This window comes from Musca autumnalis, unplaced genomic scaffold, assembly GCF_047663935.1.
Source record: "Musca autumnalis isolate F117 unplaced genomic scaffold, ASM4766393v1 scaffold_2, whole genome shotgun sequence".
Taxonomy (NCBI): Eukaryota; Metazoa; Arthropoda; class Insecta; order Diptera; family Muscidae; genus Musca; species Musca autumnalis.
The window spans coordinates 200,356,288-200,380,153 of record NW_027411755.1 but is presented as its reverse complement, the minus strand read 5'-3'; the positions used below and the strand labels follow the sequence as shown (position 1 = coordinate 200,380,153).

At 38.8% G+C, this 23,866-nt stretch overlaps 1 protein-coding gene across 4 annotated transcripts in view; it reads right to left on the bottom strand.

Annotated features, from left to right (window-relative positions):
* The window catches only part of Nos (Nitric oxide synthase), a 437,755-nt gene that overhangs the window by 209,109 nt on the left and 204,780 nt on the right, over positions 1-23,866 (bottom strand). For all 4 annotated transcript variants that reach the window (XM_073970603.1, XM_073970600.1, XM_073970602.1 and 1 more), the window contains exon 7: positions 15,340-15,479. In XM_073970603.1, coding sequence (XP_073826704.1) covers positions 15,340-15,479 — 140 coding nt within the window. The remainder of the gene's footprint in view (positions 1-15,339; positions 15,480-23,866) is intronic.

Below are 23,866 nucleotides of genomic sequence, written 5' to 3'. Positions count from 1 at the left end.
AGGAATGTACACACTTTTGAACATACACTAAGTTTGGAAAAAATATTTCGGGATCCAAAGTTTGGACCAAATAGGTTGCTCCGTTTATGAGATATTGCGCTTACCATTTTAGCGAATATTTTCGAACTTTTGTGGGGGAGGTATCGCAAGGAGTGGACCTCCTTCGAATTTCATCTAATATTCGAAGAAATATTACGATATGCAAAGTGTGGAGCAACACAATATACGGTTCCGGGGGTTGTCGTGCATACCAGACACTACACATGCTGGTCGTAGGGTTTTTTTTACAGTTTTCGGGTCATTTTCTCAAGACGTATGGACACGCCGCTGAAAAATTTGTACCATTGTAATAGAAAAATTTTGCAAGAAAAATCAACACTATTCGAGAGGTGGTCCTAATCTGCACTTTTCCAAAATTTGGTGTGGGAGGTATTCAAAGTAGTTGACATACATAGTCCATATTCTAACCTGATCTATGTCTCGTAGAAATATTGTGATGCGCAAAGATGGACCAAATCGGTTTCTGCTGCCTTCGAGAGTTATCGTGCGCACAATTTTAGCGAACATTTTTGAACTTTTGTGGGGGAGGTACCCAAAGGAGTGAATCGATAAGGCCCATCTTAAAACTTAAACTATGTTTGGACAAAATATTATGAAAGCCAAATTTTGGGCCAAATCGGTTCATCCGTTCGGGAGTTACCGCGAGGTCTATCTACAACAAGTGGTGCCATAGCGGGTTTTTGTAGCTTTCAGGCAAGCATGGACTTGCCTGAAAAAACTTGCACCGTCGTAATGGGGACAGCGAATACAAGTCGCTACAATAAAAATCAAAACGATTCGAGTGGAGGTCTTAAACTGCACTTTTGCCAAATTTTGTGTGGGAGGTACCCGAAGGAGTGAACCGATATAGTCCATATTCACACCTTATGTCTGGTAGAAATATTACGAAGTGCAAAGTATGGACCAAATCGGTTAGTCTCTTCGAGACTTAACGTGGGCATAATTTTTACGAAAAGATTTTAACTTTTGGGGGAAGTACACGAGGGCGTGGGCCGAACTTAAACTAAATTGGCACAAAATATTACGAAAGCTTAATTTTGGACCAAATCAGATAATCCGTTCAAGAGTTATCGTGCGCACCAACCAACCAGACAGAGAACGGACATGGCTAAATCTACTCCAAATTTTCTGAAACGGATTTCGTCCAAACATACTTGGGGTCTAAAACCATTATTTCGATGAGGCACATTTTGCCCGTATGAAAATGTATATCAGGAAAAATGTCTAAAATTGTCTTTTCCATTTTAAAAAAATCAAAAAAAAATTTTGATACTACATCAATGGTTTTTGGTACATAAATTAAGAAAAAAGAAAAATCTGCATTCCAAATCTGTTTTCGTTACTATCTTTGATCGTTGCGCGCAAAAGATATGACCGTTTTGATTATGATAATTAGAATAAATTCTTAAAAAATCGCGACTTAATATAGTTAGCTGTTATATCCTATTATCGTTAACTGAAATCGTAGCGAATCAATCCCTTTTATTTGATGTACAGTTTGTCAAATTCTATTTGGCGGCCACGATGTAGCATCTGCTGCATATTAGGGTGCAAAATACTGTAAAATGGTCATAATTTCCGCGAAGTTCATTTACATTTTATGCGCAACCGATTTCAATAATCACCATTTAAAAATATATCATTCTATGCCGTTTCGATGCGATCTATCAAGAACCGTGGATGTAGCATCGCACTCAATTTTTAGAAAAAATCTATTATATCTCTGGATTTACGAGAATTTTTAAATATCTGTTTTCGCACAGTTTATTTATTAAAGTAGAACTGACACATCCAAAACGCGTTTTAATATGCGATATTTTCAAAATAATTTTTCGCAAATTTTCGAAATTTGAGGGGTATCATATCCGCCGATCTAGGGGGTGGATTTTTACGCGTCGTGGCTTGTTAGATTCAGAACGTAAAAAAACTAAATTTACGCGGGTTTCCACGGAAATCGAATGACGTTTGTAAATTTTGAACCAAAAAAATAGGTTTTTGAGAAAAATTTACGCACAAAAATTTCATGTTTGGGCGCAGATTACTGTGATCCTGTGAGGGCTACACCCTCATGTTATACATTAGAAAATGCGAAATCACGAGTACTACAATCAAGTAATAAGCTTTTAGGGGAATCCTGCTGCGCGTCCCGATTAGAACAAAAATTCAAAAAACTACATTTTTCAGGTTTCAAAATGTCAGCATCCGTTTGAGGTAGATACAGTGGATATATTAAAAAATCATACATTAGAAACTTCAACTCTGAAATGTACTCTGTAACTTCTCCTTTGAGCATTAAGCTCTACATTGAGTTGTAAAACCACTAATTGGAAAATAACATAATGAAACTCGTTTAATTCAACGATTTTTTCCGATTTTTTTACATTAGTACGACCACAGCTTCCGCTCAAATTATTATTTTAAGAAACCCCTCGGTGAATCGGGCTAAAACAGTTTATTTTACCGAAATGCGGTCAAAAGTTATGGTATAGTAAAACTGATCGCGAGTTATAATACCCCATACCTCAGTTTCAACATAAGTTAATTTTCTACAAAAAGCTTGATATACCCACGGTAGCATAAATGCTGAGGGTGTAGAAAACTTTAATGGTGGCCACGCTTATATGGGGCTAAACAAAACCGTGGACCTATACTGTCTGATTTTTGCAAGGCATGTATTGTACATATATTATTTCAATTTCAGTTATTCCGGTTGAAAAATGTGGCTAAAACTTTTAAAATACCGAAAATCGGGAGGTACAGTTCTATGTAGGCTATATGGAAACGTGGACTTATACAGACAAATTTCCGGTGGAAAGTTTTGCTCCCCCAACATAGACTAAATGTCAACTTTCAACTATTTCGGTGTGTTAATTAGGCTAAAACCTTCAAAATATCGAAAATCGGGTGGTACTGTTCTATGGGGGCTATATGAAGACGTGGACCTATACCGACAAATTTCACGTTGAAAGTGTTGTACCCCAAACAAAAATTAAATACCAAATTTCAACAATTTTGGTGTGATATTGGTGTTAAAAGTTTCAAAATATCGAAAATTGGGAGGTACCGTTCTGTAGGGGCTATATGAAGGAGTGGACCTACACCAACAAATTTCAGGTGGAACATTTTGTACACTCGACGAAGACTAAATACAAAATATAGCCCATTTTCAATACAAAACATCCTAGGAGTAACAGAATCTTCTGAACCAAATTGCAAAGTTCTATCTTAATAATTGAGAGCTGTATCTTGATTTCAACAGACGGACATGGTTATAACGACTTAGAACTTTATGCTGATAAAGAATACATCTGGGGATTTCTGAGTGAAATCGGACACTTTTTCAAAATGAGGTTTCGGATTTCTTTTATTTTTTGCTGTGGTGATGCTGCTCATCAACAAACCATTTCAGTATATTTTCAGATTTTTTTGACTAACGGTTCCAGAGATATCGCGCCTTGAATAAGTCGAATTCTGCAAAAACTATATGCAAAGAAATACTCATTAATTTCTTTAATATTGGACCAATTTGAAAAAAATTGTTTTGTTGCTCTATCCGCTGTTTAATAAAAAATAGAAACAAATTTTCCACAGTGGGCTTGCAAGCCATTTTCGCGATTTAATATTTAAAATCAATTTTTAACAATGATGGCACTCTTCGAAATTGTAAGTCCTATTTGGTGGTGGGATTCGAAAGATTACTATTTTTTTCTTAAATTTAAAACATTTTTCAATACAATTCTTCCTTTAGCGTGAAACATTTGTTATTCTACAAAAACAAAAAATAAATAAAAACAAGTGAGCAAAGGCTATAGTCGGGACGGGGCCGACCATGTGATACCCTACACCACTACCCCTGTGCATAAGCTTTTCACTGGTAAACATTTCTTTTAGGGAATATAAACCGACTACCACCAAAAATAATATGCCTCTTTGTCTCTGGGACCCCCATAAGCAACCAAAATTTCGTGACCATCCGATCAAAATTACGACCTGTAGCTTGATTGCAAAAAAATGGAAGAATTGGATGCATTACCGAATCCCTTGTTTGACCACCTTCGCCAACCTGCTTTACACCAATGTAAAGGTAATATTTTCTTCTTCCATTGACAGGCTTTGTCGTTGGAATACCCCTACTAGAAGCCAATATATTCACAAAGAATAAAACTTTGAATTTGTCTCCAAATGAGTTTTTCCCCATTCCGACCCCTAAATATTATCCGGCTATCACCAAAATCAATAGGCTTATTCCTATGTGGGACCCACGTCAACTCCCAAAAAATTCGTGACGATCCGATTAAAATTGCGATCTGTAGCGTGATTACAAACAAATTGGAAAATGGGATGCATTACCGACTATTGCGATATCTCTGTTGTTTGAGCTGCCACGACAACCTACTTTACATCGTTGTAAAGGTGATATTTTCTACTTTCCTTGCCAGGTTTTGCTTTTGATACCTCTTAAAGAAACAGAGATATTGGCTTTGAAAAAAAAAGTAGACCTTTTCTCTAAATAATTTTTTGCCAATTCCGACCCTTGAATATTATCCGACCATCATTAAAATCAGTAGGCTTCTTCCTCTGTGGGACCCCCATTAACCCCTAAACTTTCGTGACGATCCGATCAAAATTGCGACCTGTGGCGTGATAACAAAAAAATCGGAAATGGGATGCATTATCGACTATTGCCATATCTCTGCTATTTGACCACCTATGACAACCTAATTTACATCGTTGTAAAGGTGATATTTTCTACTTTCCTTGCCAGATTTTGCTTTTGATATACCTCTTAAAGAAACAGAGATATTGGCTTTGAAATAAAACTTTGACCTTTCTCCAAATAAGTGTTTGCCCATTCCGACCCCTGGATATTATTCGACCATCATCAAAATCAATAGGCTTCTTTCTTATTGGGACCCCCATTAACCCCCAAAATTTCGTGACCATCCGATGAAAATTGCGACCTGTAGCGTGATTACAAAAAAATCGGAAAATGGGATGCATTATCGGCTATTGCCATATCTTTGCTATTTGACCACCTACGACAACCTGCTTTACTCCGTTGTAAAGGTGATATTTTCAACTTTCCTTTCCAGGTTTTGCTTTTGATATACCTCTTAAAAAAACAGAGATATTGGCTTTGAAATAAAATGTTAACTTTTCTCCAAATAAGTGTTTGTCCATTCCGACCCTTAAATATTATCCGACCATCATCAAAATCAATATTCTTCTGCATCTGTGAGAACCCCATTAACCCTGAAATTTTCGTGACGATCCGATCAATATTGCGACCTGTAGCGTGATTTCCAAAAAATGGTTACCTACGCCGACCTAGTTTGCATCATTGTAAAGATGGGATCTTCTACTTTCATAGTCAGGCTTTGCTTTTGGAAAATTTTCAACCAAAGCTGTGATATTTGTCAATATAATAAAAATCGTAAAAATGAAAATTGGGGTTTTATTTTCTACTATTGCGATATCTTCGTTGTTTGATCATCTACGAGCACCTTCTTTACATCATTAGAAAGGTGACATTTTCTGCTTTCATTGTCAGGTTTTGCTTTTGGTATACCCCATATAGAAGCTGAGATATTGGCTTTGGAAAAAAACGTTGTCTTTTTATCCACCTAAGTTTTTTGCCCTTTCCGACCCCTAAATATTATCCGACCATCACCAAAATCAATAGGCTTCTTCCCCTCCGGGACCCCCATCAACATCCAAAATTTCGTGACGATCCGATCAAAATTGCGGCCTGTAGCGTGATTACAAAGTTTAGATGGACAGACGGACAGACGGACGGACGGACGGACTGACGGACGGACGGACACACATAGCCAGATCGACTCAGCTCGTCGAGACATTCATTTTGATATATATAAGTATGGGTCTACGACCATTATTTCGATGCGTTACAAACTTTTTGGCCAAAACCAACTTATAATACCCTCCCCACATAGTGGTGTAGGGTATAATTAACTGACATTAAAATAAATAAATAATTCGCTAGTTTCCAAGCTTGGCCTTCGTCCACCCATTAAAATAACATTCTAATATGCCTGATGCTCGGACTTAACCACCCGTGATTGAATGTGGATTAGGGTGGGGCGATTTGAACGCCATCACGGGTGCCTGGAGTTTCAGATTCTGGGGATTGTACTGAGCCAAACCGTCTACTAGACCATATGTCTAAAGTGAAAATCGAGCCCCTAGATTTTGGCTTGAAGGTTTTTATTTTGGCATATAACAGCCAAACCATTGAGATTTTCGATCCAACACAAAAAAAAGAATTTTAGCCAAAACAATAATTAAGAAATCTCTACATCTCAAAAGCATTGGAACGCTGCTTCAGGCAGTTTTGGCCTTGAGAAAGTGGACATTTTTCAGAAAATATCGATAAATGACACTGTGCTACAAAATGGAACTCAAAGTCAGTGGGTGAAAAATTACTTTTGAAGATGAAAGCCCTTGGTGAGTGTACTAAGAACCCAAAAGGAAATTTTCAACATAGGTTAAGTTTCTGAGATATCGCTTGATTAATGGTTTAAACCTTCAAGTCAAAAACCGTGGGCTCGATTTTCACGTTAGACATATGGTCTAGTAGACTTTTTTGGTCACTACATTCTCGAGAATCAGAAACTACAGGCGCCCGTTAACATATTTTCCTTCCATACAAATCGCCCCGGCCTAATGTGGATTCCTAATTATTCAATGTTTCTCTTAGGTCATAACAGCTCAACTCGAAAGAGCATTAATAAAAATACGATATATAGGGAAAAAACGTCACAAGAACTCCCAAAAGGTGATGTACTGTATTACAGCTGCCATGGCACAAAGCATGAGTTTAGTTGCGGTTTTGTAATTTGTCGGAGGTTAAAACATCTTGTCTCCAGCTTAACCGCTGTGAATGAAAGACTTACGGATAAAAGCAAACTACTTCAAAATTAGCTGTATCTGCGCTCATGCTTCAAGCGAAGGGCGAATAGACCAAAGATATATTCTACGAGCGCTTAGAAGAAACATACGACCGTTGTCCTGTCAATGACATTAAAATTATTCTAGGCGATATTTATGGCAAAATAGGAAAGCAGAATATCTTTGGTCGAGAAATTCAGTCTCCATAGTAAAACGTCTGACAACGGTATGAGGCTGATAGACTTCACAGCAGTACCATATTTAAGCATCCGGATATTGATAAGGGCACCTGGCGGTCTCCAGATCAAAGAACAAGAAATCAAATTGATCACGTTGTGATAGATGGAAGACATTCATCGAGCGTGTTGGATGTACGATCATTCCACTACCTTGTTTGACCAAGGGTACGTACCCGTCTAAACGTTGCCAATGAATCACGAACAGGCACAACACGGAAGTTGGACATCGGTAAGCTGTAAACACAACAGATAGTCACAGCATATTCCACTCAACTGGCCCAATTGCTTAATGAGACCACTCCCCGTCCCGAAAACATTTAAGCACACTAGGAAGGACTTCTGCTCATAGAGGACCTTTAGAAGGTATTCTTGCCTTCAAAAGGACTTCTACCCATAGAAACTTTTAGAAAAATCTCCTGTCTATAGAACACCTTTAGAAGGTCTTCTGACCTTTACAACGTCTTCTGTCCATAGAAGACATTTAGAAGGACTTCTGCCCATAGACGACCTTTAGAAGATCTTCTGACTTTTAGAAAGTATTCTGTCTACAGAGGACCTTTGAAAGGTCTTCTGCCTATTGAAGACCTCTTGGAAGTTTGGAAGGTATTCTGACCTTTGCAAGACAGTTCGACGGTCTTCTGTCTATAGAAGACCCTTGTACGACCCTTTTGAACTTTAATCCTTGTACACATTTTTGTCGGCAAGTTCAAATGTCCAAAAGGGGCCACAAAATTATGGAAAGACCCTACAGTACAGTGACTGTACTCATAGTAATTTTAGTTGGTGCCTGTAAGATTTTGGAAGGCTTTTGGGAAATAATTTGTATTACACTGTGCAACACTGGAAATGCAAACAACTGCTAATGGGCATTTTCTGAAAGTAAATATTGAGACTACCAAAACCTTAATTGGGTTTTGTGTTCTTAGATCGGGTTTAGATTTTATGGCTTCGTCTAAACCGACTTAAAATTAGCCTTTTTTCCTGTGATCGGGCCTTTATCTCCAAAACTAATAAGAATTTTGCTTTGCAGTCTTCAGCAATATTGTAGCCCTAAAGTAGTAGAACTTATGTGTCAAACTGACGAACTAGGAAAAACTGCATCTATCGCATCATACTCGTTAAAATATAGAAAAGTTTACATAATTTCTGAAATTCCGGTCAGTAGCAACTAAACTGTTGGGAGTTTAACCAAATAATCATTCTAAAAATTTTCCAAATAAAGTGGCCACCAATTCTTCAGGACATTCTGAAAGTCTAAAATGGTTATTTCACGTAGTTTAAGGGGTCTTTCATAACATACCTTTTACAAAACTTATTTCAAACAATGTTCACACAGGCTGTTTTTTCTCATGTTGGGGATATCCATGAATTATTGAAATATTTACCAAATTGTTGTTGAAAAATTTGCTATAAACAAGGCGATAGAGGAATTTTACATCAATATAATGTTCTGAAGAGTTGAGTATTACATTTCAGAGAATATTTTCCTTAAAGTTAACATTAAGAAAAATTTAACAGTTTGAGAGATACGCTGGGAAATATAAAAAAATTATAGAATTTTTAGATATATTATAAAATTTGAGACAATAAATGCGGTTTTTCGAGTTCACTATTCCTCCAAATATTTTCTTCTTGCTCTCATCTACAAGTTTGCTGCAGATATCAAAACAAGATTCGTATTGGATTCAGAGATACAGCCCCGATTTCTTTTAAAAATTCGATATTTAAGCATGTTTAGATGAGGCCATAAAAACCGAACCCGATCTAAGAAAACAAAACCCAAATATGGTTTTTGCCTATTGGTCCTCTACTTTCATAAAATTCTGGACAGAAGTTGTTTGCACGCGATTGGCTCAAAAATGTTGCACAGTGTTATTCTAATCAGGACCACAATGATTACAAAAACTATTATCGAACAGTCCTCAAACTGCACTTAATTTGAAACTCTGTGGGAGAGGTACCTGAATATAAATTTCCGAACTTGATCTTTGTTGGGAAGAAATATTACATACATACGAGTACATACATACGTTCCCACAACATCCCCGAAAGGAAAAGAAAAATTGTCTCTAAAACCATAATTTTCGGATTTTCTTTCAAGTCTAAACGGTTTGAAAGATATGAGCCTGACAAAACGATCCCTTTTGACATGAAGGCCTCTAGTCTGGCGGCCCATAATCACTAAAGTGCAAGTGCTAGAGAACAAGTAAAAAAGTATCAGTCGGCTTTGCCGACAGAGATATACCCTCAGCCGGTGTATATTGAAACAATTTTTCCCAAAAAACTTATGTATTTAGGGGGTTTTAAAAATTTTGGGCGTATGAACCGACAAAAATGTGGTTATGATTAAAGATCAAAAGTTTGGCGGAGGAGATACTTAACCAGCCACTACATATGGTGCCGTAGGGTTTTACACCCTTCGGGCTGCTAAAAAAAACGTTTACCATCGTAATTGAGGCAGCGAATGCAAGTTGCTTCAACAGAAATCAAAGTGATTCGATAGCAAGTCTTAAAGTGAACTTACCATACGCATACGACGGTACCATATATGGGGGACAGTGAATACAAGTTGCTAAAACAAAAATCAAAGCGATTGGAGAGCAGGTCTTAAACTGGCCTTATCCGAAATTTTGTGTGGGAGTTACCCGAAGCAGTGCACCGATGGAGTCCATATTGAAACCTCATCTAAGTCTGGTAGACCAGGGTTTCGGAGTCGGAGTCTACGAGTCGGAGTCGAGCAATTTTGCTGGAGTCGCAGTCTGAGTCGAAAAAAATAACTCGACTCCGACTCCGGGCAAATTTTCTTTTGCATTATAGAAATATTACATTAAATTCGAGACACCAACATTTTTTTCAAAAATCATTATTTATTTTTTAAAAAAAGCTATAAAAACATACAAGCCAACGCTATATTATACTAAGTTAGAGGAAGATTTACAGCATATTTACTATCCTTTGAAGTCTAGTCTTTTCATCTCTATTTTGATCACAAAATGCGAGTCGAGAATATTTTTGGTCCAATATAATATAATAATAATTGTTCCACAAAAATCCCAGACGGGACAAGGGAGACTTCTCTCATATCAATGAGTGCACCCCGATTCATATTTATCGCCGAGTCCGAACGGCATGTATTTCGACACCACTTTGTAGAGAAGTTTTACATGGCTGAAATACTCAGGAAATGTCGCCAACATTACTGAGGGGTATTTTGCCACCGTTGAAAATTTTGATGTTGCCTGGCCGGGGAATCGAACCCACGACCTTCTGCGTGCAAGGCGCGTGTGCATATCATTGCACTACGGTGGCATCCATTTTTTTTTTTTTTTGGTCCAATTGATCCTTTAATTTTTTAATCAATGTGCGCACTGAGCGGCTCAACTATGTATGAATTTCAGATGATTGCTAGGGTTATGCATTTTTTACAACATCATATCCTTACATGATATTGTGATGAGCTTTTACAAAAGATTATATAAAATCCTAGTTATGAAAAAATTAACAAGGACATCAAAATATAATAATTAATCGATTGACTTTAATCGATTTTTTTCCTTTTTCTGACTACCATTTCCGTAAAATCTAATATTTTTACAAAATCGATCGATAAAGTACTAGGTTTTGCAAGACGCTTTAATAATAAGTAAGAACGGCCGTAAACGGAATTCGGTTCAAAACATTAATAAAAAAACCCTTGAAAAACGTAAGATTGGGTAATACCGGTTCGTGGAGGCTAGGCCTAAGCCTAGATATACATATATGGATAGTTTTTTGTGAGTAACTTTTCTATCTTCTGGGAACGCAAAATTCAAATTAACAACCAATTCGATAGACACTTGTGACTTAAAATTTCAAGAAAAACTGAAATGGGGGCTACAGATACAGTGCTGCTCAAAACATTTGCAACTCAGATGCCTATATCACATTCAGTCTATATTTAGGGACATTTTGAGTTTTGAAATTTGTTTGTTTTTGTTATTTGATTTTTTGTTCACCATATTTTCAAGATTTAAAAAGGATTATTCAGTTATGAACACTTATGTTTAAAAAATGTGTGAAATATCGGAGGAACACATGTTTTAGCCTGCTCAAAACATTTGCAACTCCGTGGTACGAATATCTATTAGTTAATTTTTGACGATTTTTTTGTGTTGATTGGCATCAAATTGTTTTTAATCATAAGAAGGGGACAAAAAGCTTTCATGAGGAGTACATTTTATACCACATATGTTTACTTTTGGTAGACAAGTATGCCGAAAACAAGACATGTCTAATTTTTTAAGAAAAACTTAAATTATGGCCAGAAATTTTTATCTACGATTTGCTAAAATGGTAATTTTTGAAAATTGTGGATCCGACGAGGTCCAAAAATAAACATAGGAACATCACAATATGTAAAACAGAGTTGGATACCGCGTAAAAAGATCTAAAATCGCCATAAGATGGGAAGGAGATGCAAGGACAACAACATCTACTGCAGGGGATGATCAAATAATTATACGAATTATTAAGCAGATCTCTCAGAGGACATCAACAGATGTTAAAAAAAGACTTGACACCGATAAATCTATGCAAACACCTCCGATACATGCCAAGGACACCGGTATACCAAAATAGGCAAATTTTGGGAAAACAGTAATTTCCAGGAAAAGTGGAATTTTCATAGAAATTATGCAAAAAATGTGTGACTATGTTTTTGGAGTAGTAAAACCTAGTACTTCTCCTCGATATAAATCAATATTTAAGTTATATTACTTGAAAAAATTTGATTGATCGCCAGAACGAAAGATAATAGAATTTGTACCCTTATACGAAAAAGTTGACCCAAAATGTAGAAGGTGTTTTATATTGCCCAGGAGGTATTTTTATGGACAGGAATGCTATAGGATACATTAGGACTTAATATTTATCAGATCCAAGAAATAACCTGACAGGTAGCATGTCAAAATCTCACCATGTACACGCCAGAAATGTCGTATAACAGAATGTTTTGGCATAATACCGCATCTAAACGTGTATATAATCACGTAAAACTAGCAATTTTTTGAAAATATGCTTAAGTTCTTATCGAACCCAATCAGGTATAGTAATCTAAATTCATATAGGAGGTTCCGGGACTCCAATCTGGACTCTAGACTATTAAAAATCGTATAAAACCTTGGTATTTGACAATTATCCTTAGAGCACAGGATTCCAAAGGATATATTAATTTATTTAGTTAACTGTTTCTTTTACGATGTCTCCAGATAATAAATAAAATGTTTAATTCACAATATATTATCAAAACAAAAATAATTTCTTCAGATTTTGTATAAAATTTTCTCAGTTGCAAATGTTTTGAGCAGAACCAAAAGTGAGTACTAGCTTTGTTTTGTATATTTTTTGTAAAATAAGTGAAATTTTTGCAAATTAATTTTTAAATCTTTAAAAAGGATTCAATAAACAATCAATCTACAAAAATATTGGCATTTCAAATCCTCAAACTACCTCAGAACTATATAAAATATGAACTAGTCATTCCAGTTGCAAATGTTTTGAGCAGCACTGTATATATGGGGGCTATACCGAAAGATGAAGCTATACTGTCTGGTTTTTTGCAATGTTCTGTAACCTTAGCGAAGAATAATTTCAACATCACGAAAATATGGAGTACTGTTCTACGAAGGCTTCTAGCCAGAAATTTCTGGAGGAAAGTTTTGTAAGTACAACGAATACTAAATACCAAATTGCAGTAATTTCGGTTGAACAATGTGTTTATACGTTCAAAATACCGAATCGTGGAGCAATACCAACAAATTTCAGGTGGAAAGTTGTACAACCCCAAACGAAGACTAAATACCAAATTTCAGCAGTTTCGATTATTGAGGGCGCTATCATAAAAATACCAAAAATAGAGAAGTACGCTTTTATGGGGGCTATATGACGACAAGAAAATATATTTATAATTCTCTTCTAGAATATTTAATACCCCCATGGAAGACTAAATACCAAATTTCATCCATTTTAGGCCACAGCCTTGAAAATATTAAAAAAATTCAGACGAAACAATATAGGTATTAATTTTAATTCATATTTATGTTCTGTAGTTGAGTGTTATATCCGAACGAATGCTCTTTCTAAGAATATGTTCAGAAAACCCAACAGATTAGCCTATATGGGCCCAAATATAGGAAAAAGTTAAAATTATTACATTATTAAATTACACTCGGAGTCGACCCGGAGTCGGAGTCGGAGCCGGAGTCGTGAAAAAAATTGGTCTGGAATCGGCGTCGCAGTCGACCCAAAAATACCTCGACTCCGAAACCCTGTGGTAGACATTTCACGATTTGCAAATTATGGACCAAATCGGTTACTCCCTTCAAGAGTTATCGTGCGTACAAATTTTCCGAACATTTTCGAACTTTTGTGGGGGAGGTACCGGAAGGGGTGGACCGATATAACCCATCTTTGAACTTAAACCAAGTTTGGACAAAATATTGGGACCGAATCGGTTGATCCGTTCGAGAGTTATCGTGCGCTCCAGCCAGACAGACGGACGGACATGGCTAAATCAACTGCAAATTGTGTGAAATACACTTCGTCCAAACATACTTGGGGTCTACAACCATTATTTCGATGAGGCACATTTTGCCCGTATGAAAGTGTATATACCCTCGTTAGCATAAATGCTGATGGTATAAAAACTCCGGAACACGTGTCTTCTTTTATTCGTCTTCTGTCGCGCGGTGTCAGAATATTCTTACTTTTCCATGACTCCAAAAAAATCACACACAGTTTTATTGTAATGTAACTTTTAATTTCAGCACAGATAATCCACATAATTAATTATTTCATATTTTGACCGTATCCGTCCAGTGATACCCTCAAAACCAATCAAGTGCTAAGTAAATATTCCAAATAATTTCATAAGCAAACCAAGCAGCAGTGTTTGAATTTTCATTTTAAGGTTACGTTTAATATAAACATAACCGGTAAAAATATTAATTCCCTTTTTCGGCAAACATTAATATTTGGAATTTAAATTGGAATTTCAAAATGCAAGCAGATGACGCCATGCGAACATTCAACCAAACCAAAAAACAGAAATCAAAATGAATATTGCCGAAAAAGAATATTGGAATAAAATAGGAATATAGCTGAAGGTGTTCTCATAGGGAAAAAAGGAAAAGCAAAAAAGCAGAATTTGTAATATAATAAAAAAACGAAACATTTAATATATACCAAATATTACGAACACCTATGCACTGACATGTTCTTTCTAATTTCAAATATCCATTCGCTATGATGTTATTGAAAGATATGTACGGTATAGGGTGGTTATACTTATAATATTGTTTCAAGGGTTTATACAGTTGAAAGAAAAAGTCGACATGTACTAATAATGTAATACACTCAAATTCACCAGACGAAAATCATAAATTCCACCATTCTTAGGTGAAAAGAAAAATTCCATTTTTATGATTTTGTGGGCTTTTCTTGTATGAAAACTTTAAGGCTAGGCTTAATCCCCTTTCGAATTCATACTTCTTGCCTTTAGTGTATGCGATTTTCCACTCTGGAATTTATAAATTCAACAGTATTTAATTCCCTCTTCTATATGTTTCATATGTAACAAAAATATTATTAATACTTGTGAGTGTGTGTGCTTTACATGTTTCCCATTATATCCCCAGCTATTAGCATTACCTTTACCATAACCTCGACACATTCAACTAATAGATTCTGCTGCTGCTGCTACCAAAGGACGAAATGTGTAATATCTTCGACTAGCAAAACCACAAAATTCAATAAAAATCGAATTGAAACCATTCAAATGCCAAACATCTGACAAAACTAAATGACACAAGAACACGAACAGACAGACATACAGCCAGAGGGAGATAGACATCCAATTGACCAAACAACCAGCCAAAGCAACCAACCGACACTTGAATATCTCCAACACCTGAGTATTTTGTAATCTCTGCTACGATTATCCTAAACCAACTTACACATGTTGTGTGGGTGTGTGTGTGTGTGATTTGTCTTGTCTTTTAGGTGTTTCCTTAAATGGATTTCTGTAGGCGAGTATGTGTGCGTGTGTGTTCGTGTGGGCTTATGTTAGTTAATAAATATTGTTACCAAAACTTACTTTGGATGACTTAATGGAACTTCCAAAATTAATTCCGGTGGATAATCGAAATAGTCTGGATCATGACCATTGGCTGATACCACCAAAGGCAATATGTCCCATTCGGTGCCTTTGCCTTTCCAACCGAGTTTAAGGCAAACCTAAAGGAAAAAGGAGAGAAAATTCGTAAGAATTAGTAAGGATTGAAAAGGAAAAATTGAGAATGTAGAAGTGGTATTACACATAAATACGTTTTTAAAGCTATAAAGAAGAATGAAAGAATTATTCTGAATGAATAATTTATGGCATAGATGATAGGATGTTAAAATAGAAAAGTTTTCATATTTATAGTAGATATTCGGAGTCCTACAAAGGTTTGTTCTATATGCAGACGACCTTATAGCAAATCTTCAATATATAAGTTCTTCGACGTACAGGTTTTCCAGACACACAGGATCACTTGAAGGTAACCAAAGAGAAAGCCTGTGAGAAGCCCTACCTATTGATCATTTATTCCTCTTCTATGAGAAAGCATAAGAGAAGACATATTGGTCTTATAGAAAAAGATCTGTATATTGGTCATCTATTAGAAAGTCTACCTATAGGTCTTCTAGGAGAAGAGCTATTGACCATCTATGAGAAGGCCCACTGGTCTTATATGAGAAGACCTACATATTGGTGACTAGCTTTCCTTTTGCACCAGTCAGTTCAATACATACCTATCTCGCTTGAGCCTGACTCTAATGGCCCGTACATGGAATGTGTGGGAGTAGATGTCGGCTGAGGAACTGACGAGATACAGTTGCTTAACGTATACATTCCGAAGAGAAATAGCTGTATCTCACATTACAAGCCTAACATTAGCAAGCTTTTGAAGGTCATAATCGTCTGGACTTTAATGGACATCATGAGATGTGATATTCGACCCTAGGAAACGACCAGAGAGGTACAGCGCTGGCTGGGCAAATTGACAGCTTTAAGTTTTGCTACGTCAATGAGGACGCTCTTACCAGAATTAGGAGAGTTTCGCAGTTCGCCCGACATAACCATCGTGTCACCGGGTCTAACTAATGAAGTTACCTGACAGCCCGTCATTTCCCTTGGATCAGACCATCTCCCTATAATTGTCTCCATAAACAGACCACCCGATTTCATTACCTCTGAACGCCGCACATTCGTCAATCATAAGAAAGCTGATTGGCCAGGTTTCAGAGTGTTCACCGATCACCGCTTCAAAGAACTGCAGCGGAAAGGACGTTCCGAGACATCATCACTGCTGCAGCCTTTAGTCCTGGTGGTTGAATAGCCGATGTGGGACCAAAGTTCCCAGCAGAGGCGACGGGACTAGTAAATGAGCGTGATGAGCTTCGTCGAGCCAACCCCAGTGACCCCCAAAAGTCAGGGAGCTGACACCGAAAGTAAACAGGCTGGTCGGCGAGCATAAGCGGAACAAGTGGTTAAATCATCTGAAGAGTTGTAACATTGGTGCCGATTTAAGTGAATTATGGGCAACGGTTAAGTCACTCTCGATCCCCGGAAAGAGGGAAGATAAGACCTCAGACACGTTTGGCGATGTTACGTTGACTGAACCGAAGAGGTGCGCAAGTTATTTCAACGGTTAAGCAACGGTTAAGTCACTCTCAAACCCCGGAAGGAGGGAAGATAGAACCTCAGTCACGTTTGACGACGTTACGTTGACTGACCCAAAGAGGTGCGCAAGTTATTTCAATCGACAGTTTGTCGAGCGCCCCGGGAGTGACGGGGCAAAGAGAAAAGTACTACGTCACAAGTCTAAGTCTAAACGGTTTGGAAGGTACTTATGAGCCTGACAAAATGATCCCTTTTGACATGAAGGCCTCAATTCTTTGGGAGGCCCATAACCGCCAAAGTGCAAGTGCTGGAGAAAAACTTCGGAACACGTGTTTTCTTTTATTCGTCTTCTGTTACGCGGTGTCAGAATATTCTTACTTTTCCATGACACAAAAAATCACACACAGCGAAACAAGCAGTGTTTGAATCAGATCTCTTCCTCCCAAAGATGAACCACCACAAGTTACAATGGATGATGTTGCAAATGCCATCAGGAACGCTAAATCATCCAAAACGTTGGGCCCTGGTGGAATCTCCATGGTAATGTTTAAACAGCTGGATAGACCGGGAGTGGAGTATCTCACTAAAGTACCTGTCGCTAGCCATCCTCATTTTTCCCGAAGTCTTGAAAATGGGTAGGGTGGTACCGCTACTGAAGCCAATCAAGGATGCCAGCAAATGTGAATCGTACAGGCCGATTTCGCTTTTGTCGCCTGTAGTAAAGACTCTTGAGGCCTTAGACCGGGAGTGGAGTATCTCACTAAAGTACCTGTCGCTAGCCATCCTCATTTTTCCCGAAGTCTTGAAAATGGGTAGGGTGGTACCGCTACTGAAGCCAATCAAGGATGCCAGCAAATGTGAATCGTACAGGCCGATTTCGCTTTTGTCGCCTGTAGTAAAGACTCTTGAGGCCTTAGACCTCCCCAGCGTCAGAAATAGTTATCTAGTTGCCGATCATCAGCATGGATACCGTAAGCAGAACAGCAGGACAAAAGCGCTGCACGCCATCTCCACACATATTTGTCGAGGACTCAACCAGGAAAGGCCGTGTGATAGAACAGTGATGGTGGCGCTTGACTTATCAAAGGCCATTGATACTGTCAGGCACTCCACGCTGTTTGAGGACATTGAGCAGACAACCAACCCTCCGGCCAAGTCTGAAACTTTGGATAAACAATTATATGTGTGGACGCCTGTCGTACGTGGAATTCAGGAACAAAAAGTCCAAACCCCGTAGAGTGAAAGAGGGAGTTCCCCAAGGTGGCGTGATATGTCCGGAACTGTTTAACTTCTACCTCTCCTGTATTCCGCCCCCTCCAGACAGTATCGAGATCGTAACGTATGCGCAAACTGCCGCAAAATTCTAGGTGTCACATTCGACACTACGTTCGTCGTACGTACGTCGTCCGCGCATGCCACAACTATCTTCGATAAACTGAAATGCAGAAACAAGGTCCTCTAGTCCCTAGCCGACAACACTTGGGGTGCAGATAAAGAAACCTTGTTGACCACATATAACACAATAGGTCGGTCTGTGGTATGTTATGTGGCTGCAGTTTCGTCCCCGGATTTAAGTGATACGCTTTGGGAAGATATTCAAACTTCTTAGAATGACGCACTGAGAACAGCAACAGGGTATATCTTCAAGTCTTCTGTGGATCATTTACATGAGAAGGGAAAGATTTTTCCAGTACAGCAAGACAATGAAATGCTTTCGTTGCAGTACCTGCTCAGGTGTTACCATGAGAGCCATCCAAATCACCATCTACTGGCCATGCCCGACACACCCAGGCATCTCAGAAAGGATATTCAAAGAGGGAAGTCCAACAATATAGTAGAGAACCCCTAGAGGGCATATCAGGCAGGTCTGAATAGCATTCAGACGGACCCAGTTGCTAAGGCCATAAACAAATACAGTCGAAATCGCTTATAACGTCGTCGTTTATATCGTCATATCGGTTATAACGACGATATCCAAAAGTCCCAAATCTCTGGTGCCCTTGACCGACGTTATAAGCGATTTCGACTGTACTTATACTGTGAATAAAGTCCTATTAGTACATCCCCCATCTATCATAGCTGAGGAGCGTCAGCTGCCACGACAAACCAGAGTAGTTTTGTCGCAACTACGCCCGTCGCCTGAATTCTTATTGGGCGGATATAGGTCGCGACTAGGCCAATACCTACTGGTCTTATAGAACAAGACCTACCTATTGGTCTTCTGCGAGGAAACCTATTGGCCATCTCCAAGAAGACCTACATATAGGCCTTCTAGGAGAAGGCTTATTCGTTTCTATGAGAAAGCCTTGAGAAATTAGATCCACAAGTCGTTGGCCGGCAGTACTTGGGGGGAGCTGCCATAGAAACCCTCTTGACCTATATGGTGCCAGCGTGGTATGAAAACAAGTAAAAAAGTATCAGTCGGCTTTGCCGACAGAGATATACCCTCAGCCGGTGTATATTTAAACAATTTTTTTCCCAAAATACGTACGTATTTAGGGGGTTTTACCAATTTTGGGCGTTTGAACCGACAAAAATGTTGATTAGGATTTAAGATCAAAAGTTTTGCGGAGGAGATACTAAAAGGAATGGATCGACATTGACCGTTATAGATGTGGATCTCCAGCCACACCATATGGTGCCATAGGGGGTTTTTACACTCTTCGGGTTGTTTGCTCAAGAAGTATGGACTTGCCCCTAAAAAAACTTTTACCATCGTAATTGAGGCAGCGAATGCAAGTGGCTTCAACAAAAATCAAAGTGATTCGAGAGCAGGTCTTAAAGTGAACTTATCCGAAATTTTGTGTGGGAGGTACCGGATGGAGTGGACAAATATAGTCCATATTTGAACCTGATCTATATCTGGTAGATATATTAGGATGTGTAAAGTGTAGACCAATTCGGCCACTCCCTTCAAGAGTTACCGTACGAACAATTTTTCCGAACATTTTTGAACTTTTGTGGGGGAGGTACCTGAAGGAGTGGACCGATATGGCTTATCTTCAAACTTAAACTATGTTTGGACAAAATATTACTAAGGTAAAATTTTGGACCGAATCGGCAGATCCGTTCGAGAGTTATTTTGCGCTCCAACCACCTCACACGGTGTCATAGGGGTTTTTTGCAACTTTCATGCTATTTTCTCAGGAAGTGTGGATTTGCCCCTAATGAAACTTGTACTGTCGTATGGAGGGCAGTGAATACAAGTTGCTAAAACAAAAATCAAAGCGATTCGGGAGATGACCCTAAACTGAACTTTTCCGAAATTTTGTGTGGGAGGTACCCGAGAGAGAGACCATATTCGAACTTCATATTACTCTGGTAGAAAGTTTACGCTATACAAAGTATGGACCAAATCCGTCACTCCCTTCAAGAGTTATCGGGCGCACAAACTTTCCGCACATTTTCGAACTTTTGTGGGGGAGGTACCGGAAGCAGTGGACCGATGTAGCTCATCTTGGAACTTAACCTAAGTTTTCGCAAAATATTACGAAAGCCAGAATTTGAACCGAATCGGTTCATCCGTTCGAGAGTTATCGTGCGCTCCAGCCAGCAGGACAGACAGACAGACGGACGGACATGGCTAGATCGACTCCAAATTGTCCGAAACACATTTCGTCCAAACATACTTGGGGTCTAAAACCATTATTTCGATGAGGCACATTTTCATCGTATCAAAGTGTATATACCTTCCTTAGCCTAAAGGCTGAGGGTATAATGATAACACTACGCAGTGGAAGAACATTCAAACATGCCAGAATGCCGCTCTGAGGATTGCAACAGGGTATCTGCTCCTGACACCAGTAGGCGATCTTCATGACGAAGATGAAGAATTTACAGGTGCATCGGCACTACAAGTTGTTATCGACTCTGTACCTGCTTGGATTTTATAACCGTGAGCATACCCTACCCAGGAAGATCTTCGTCGATAACATCTACATCAACGAGCCCGTCAGGTAGGCTGATACAATTGCGCAGGCAGTACAAAGATACAGTGCGAATGCCATGCTCCGAGATCACCAACATTCCTTCACAGCATAATAACAGAAGAAGAACGTCTAATTTTAGCCCAATTAAGTTCCAGACGATGGGTGACACCGTGGTGCAATGGTATGCACACCCGCCTTGCACACATAAGGACGTGGGTTCGATTCCCCGGCCAGGCAACATCAAAACACCTTTCAACGGTGGCAAAATACACTTCAGTAATGTTGGCGACATATCCTGAGTATTTTAGCCAAGTTAAACTTCTCTGCAAAAGTGGTGTCTTAGACATGCCGTTCGGACTCAGCGATAAACTGTAGGTCCCATATAATTGAGCTAATATGAATCGGAGTGCACTCATTGATATGAGAGAAATCTCCCTTGTCCCTTATGGGATGTTTGTGGAACAATTAAAGTTCCGGACCATGCAGACCGACTCCTCAATTCGTATTGGACCCGAATTTATAGCTCGATACCCGACAAATTCCACACATGCGGATTGCATTTGTTTAACTAAACCTCATTCACTCTTCTGTCTTCTGATTCTTTATGAACGCAGTCAATCCAGGTTAAAGAATTTTTTAATTTGGACAGAAGTTCCAGAACTAGACAACAGAAGAAGTTCTTGTGCGGGAAAACCTATTTGATGGTATGTGAAAATAATACATATTTCTATTCGTCTTCTATGAAGAGTCTTAGTGGCCTTCTGTGGAAGGCCTATTGGTCTGCTTGGCGAACATCTACCGGTGTCTTATAAGAAAACCTATTGGATTTCTATGAGCAGATCTATTAAACTTCTTTGAGAAGCCCTACTGACCTTCAGGTTTATTAACCTTCTGTGAGAAAGCATAACGGTCTTCGAGGGGATGGTACTCGCGGAGATGGCCCTTTGGTGTTCTGTAAGAAGGTGTAGTGGACTTCTTTAAGAAGGCCTATTGGTCATTCTGTGAAAAGGCCTGTTGGCCTCTATGAGAAATTTTTTTCGTATTTCATCAGAGGATTTTATATGGTCTGAGGATTTTATAACATATAGGGTTGGTGTTTTATGACAGAATTTATTGATTTTCTTTTAGAAAATTAGTTTTTTTTTAGAAGGCCTTTTGGAGTTTATCAAGAGGCTTATCAAAAAAAGAAGTCCAACCGGCATTCTTTCGGAGGTGCTATTAGATTGGGAAGATTTCATTATCTTTTATATTTATTGGTCTCCTATGAGAAAACCACTTTATCTATTAAAACACATATTTGTTTTCTAAGAGACCACCTCATGGTCTTCAATGATCAGACCTTACTTACTTACTTAGCTGGCCTTTTACAGAACATTTGTTTCATAAGCCGAACTAAGAAAAAATCACCAATCCTCTCTGTTTGCTGTCGTATTTTCCCAATCTGGGATATGTAGCTTTCTGATATCTCGTTTTACTTGTTCGCTCCAACGAAGCTTTGGCCTTCCAGATCTGCGAGAACCTCCATGAGGCCCGTATTTATACGCCTTTTTAGCGTGTTCATCATCACTCATTCTTATAACATGGCCTAGCCATCGCAATCGTTGTATCTCGATTCGTTCAACTACATTGATGTCATTGTATAGTTGATACAGCTCGTTGTTCATACGACGCCGATATTCACCGTCAACACAGATTGGCCCGTAGATCTTTCGAAGAATTTTTCTCTCGAACACACCAAGCACTGCATTATCTGCTTGAGCAAGTACCCATGCTTCGGAACCATACATTAGCACGGATAGTATCAGTGTTTTGTAAAGCGTTATTTTTGTTTGACGAGAGGTGGCTTTATTCCTAAACTGCTTACTCAGCCCAAAGTAGCATCTGTTAGCCAACACAACTGATGTTATTTGTTGTGTTTATGGCGGTGCCGAGGTAGACGAAGACCTTTACTACCTCAAAATTGTAGGTACCAACATTCACAGATGGTGCGGGGTTTGTGGACATATTACGCGTCGTTACCATCAACTTGGTTTTTCCGCCGTTTACTGCCAGACCAACTTTAGCAGATTCTCTTTCGACTTTTGCAAAGATGTCAGTTACTTCCTTTACCGATCGACCCATGATGTCAATGTCGTCGGCATAAGCAAGTAACATATGACTGTTCGTGTGTATCGTTCCATTTCTTTTGACCTTCGCGTCTCGTATGACCTTTTCCAGCAGAATGTTGAATAGATCACACGACAGGCCGTATCCTTGTCTGAAACCTCTTTTGGTAATAAACTCTTCGGAGAGGTTCTTTCCTATTTTAACCGAGGATCTCGTCTCAGTTAAAGTCATTCTGCAAAGCCGAATGAGCTTTGCAGGAATACCAAAATCAGACATGGCTTGGAACACCTTTGAAAGTATACGGTCGAATGCTGGAAGGTGTCGATCTGCATTTCTTGGGTCTTTTCCAGGATTTGTCTCAAGGTAAATATCTGGTCAATGGTGGATTTGCCAGGTCTAAAGCCCCACTGATAGGGTCCAATAATTTCATTGACCATAGGCTTTAGTCTCTCACACAATATGCAAGATACTATCTTATATGCAGGCTTATGCCCCTGTAATTGGAACACACAGTCTTATCACCCTTCTTGTGGACTGGACATAGGATGCTCACGTTCCAGTCGTCGGGTACGCGTTCTTCTTTCAGATGGTGCTAACTAGCTGATGCATACACCTTATCAGCGTGTCGCCTCCGGTTTTGAACAGCTCGGCTGGTAGGCCATCTGCTCCTGCCGCCTTATTATTCTTCAGCAGATTTATATTCAATACCATCTTCTGTGATTGGGACTGTGGTATCATGTTGTTGTTGTTGTTGTTGTAGCAGCATATAATGCTGGGTTGGCAGCCGCTGGCCGGTACGTAAGAACCCGCTGCCGTGGGATTGACTGTGGTATCATCGTCGTCTTCGCTGCTATTGGATACCAACAGTTTTGAAAAATGTTCTCTCCACATCTTGAGTACACTATCTGTATCAGTTACCAAAT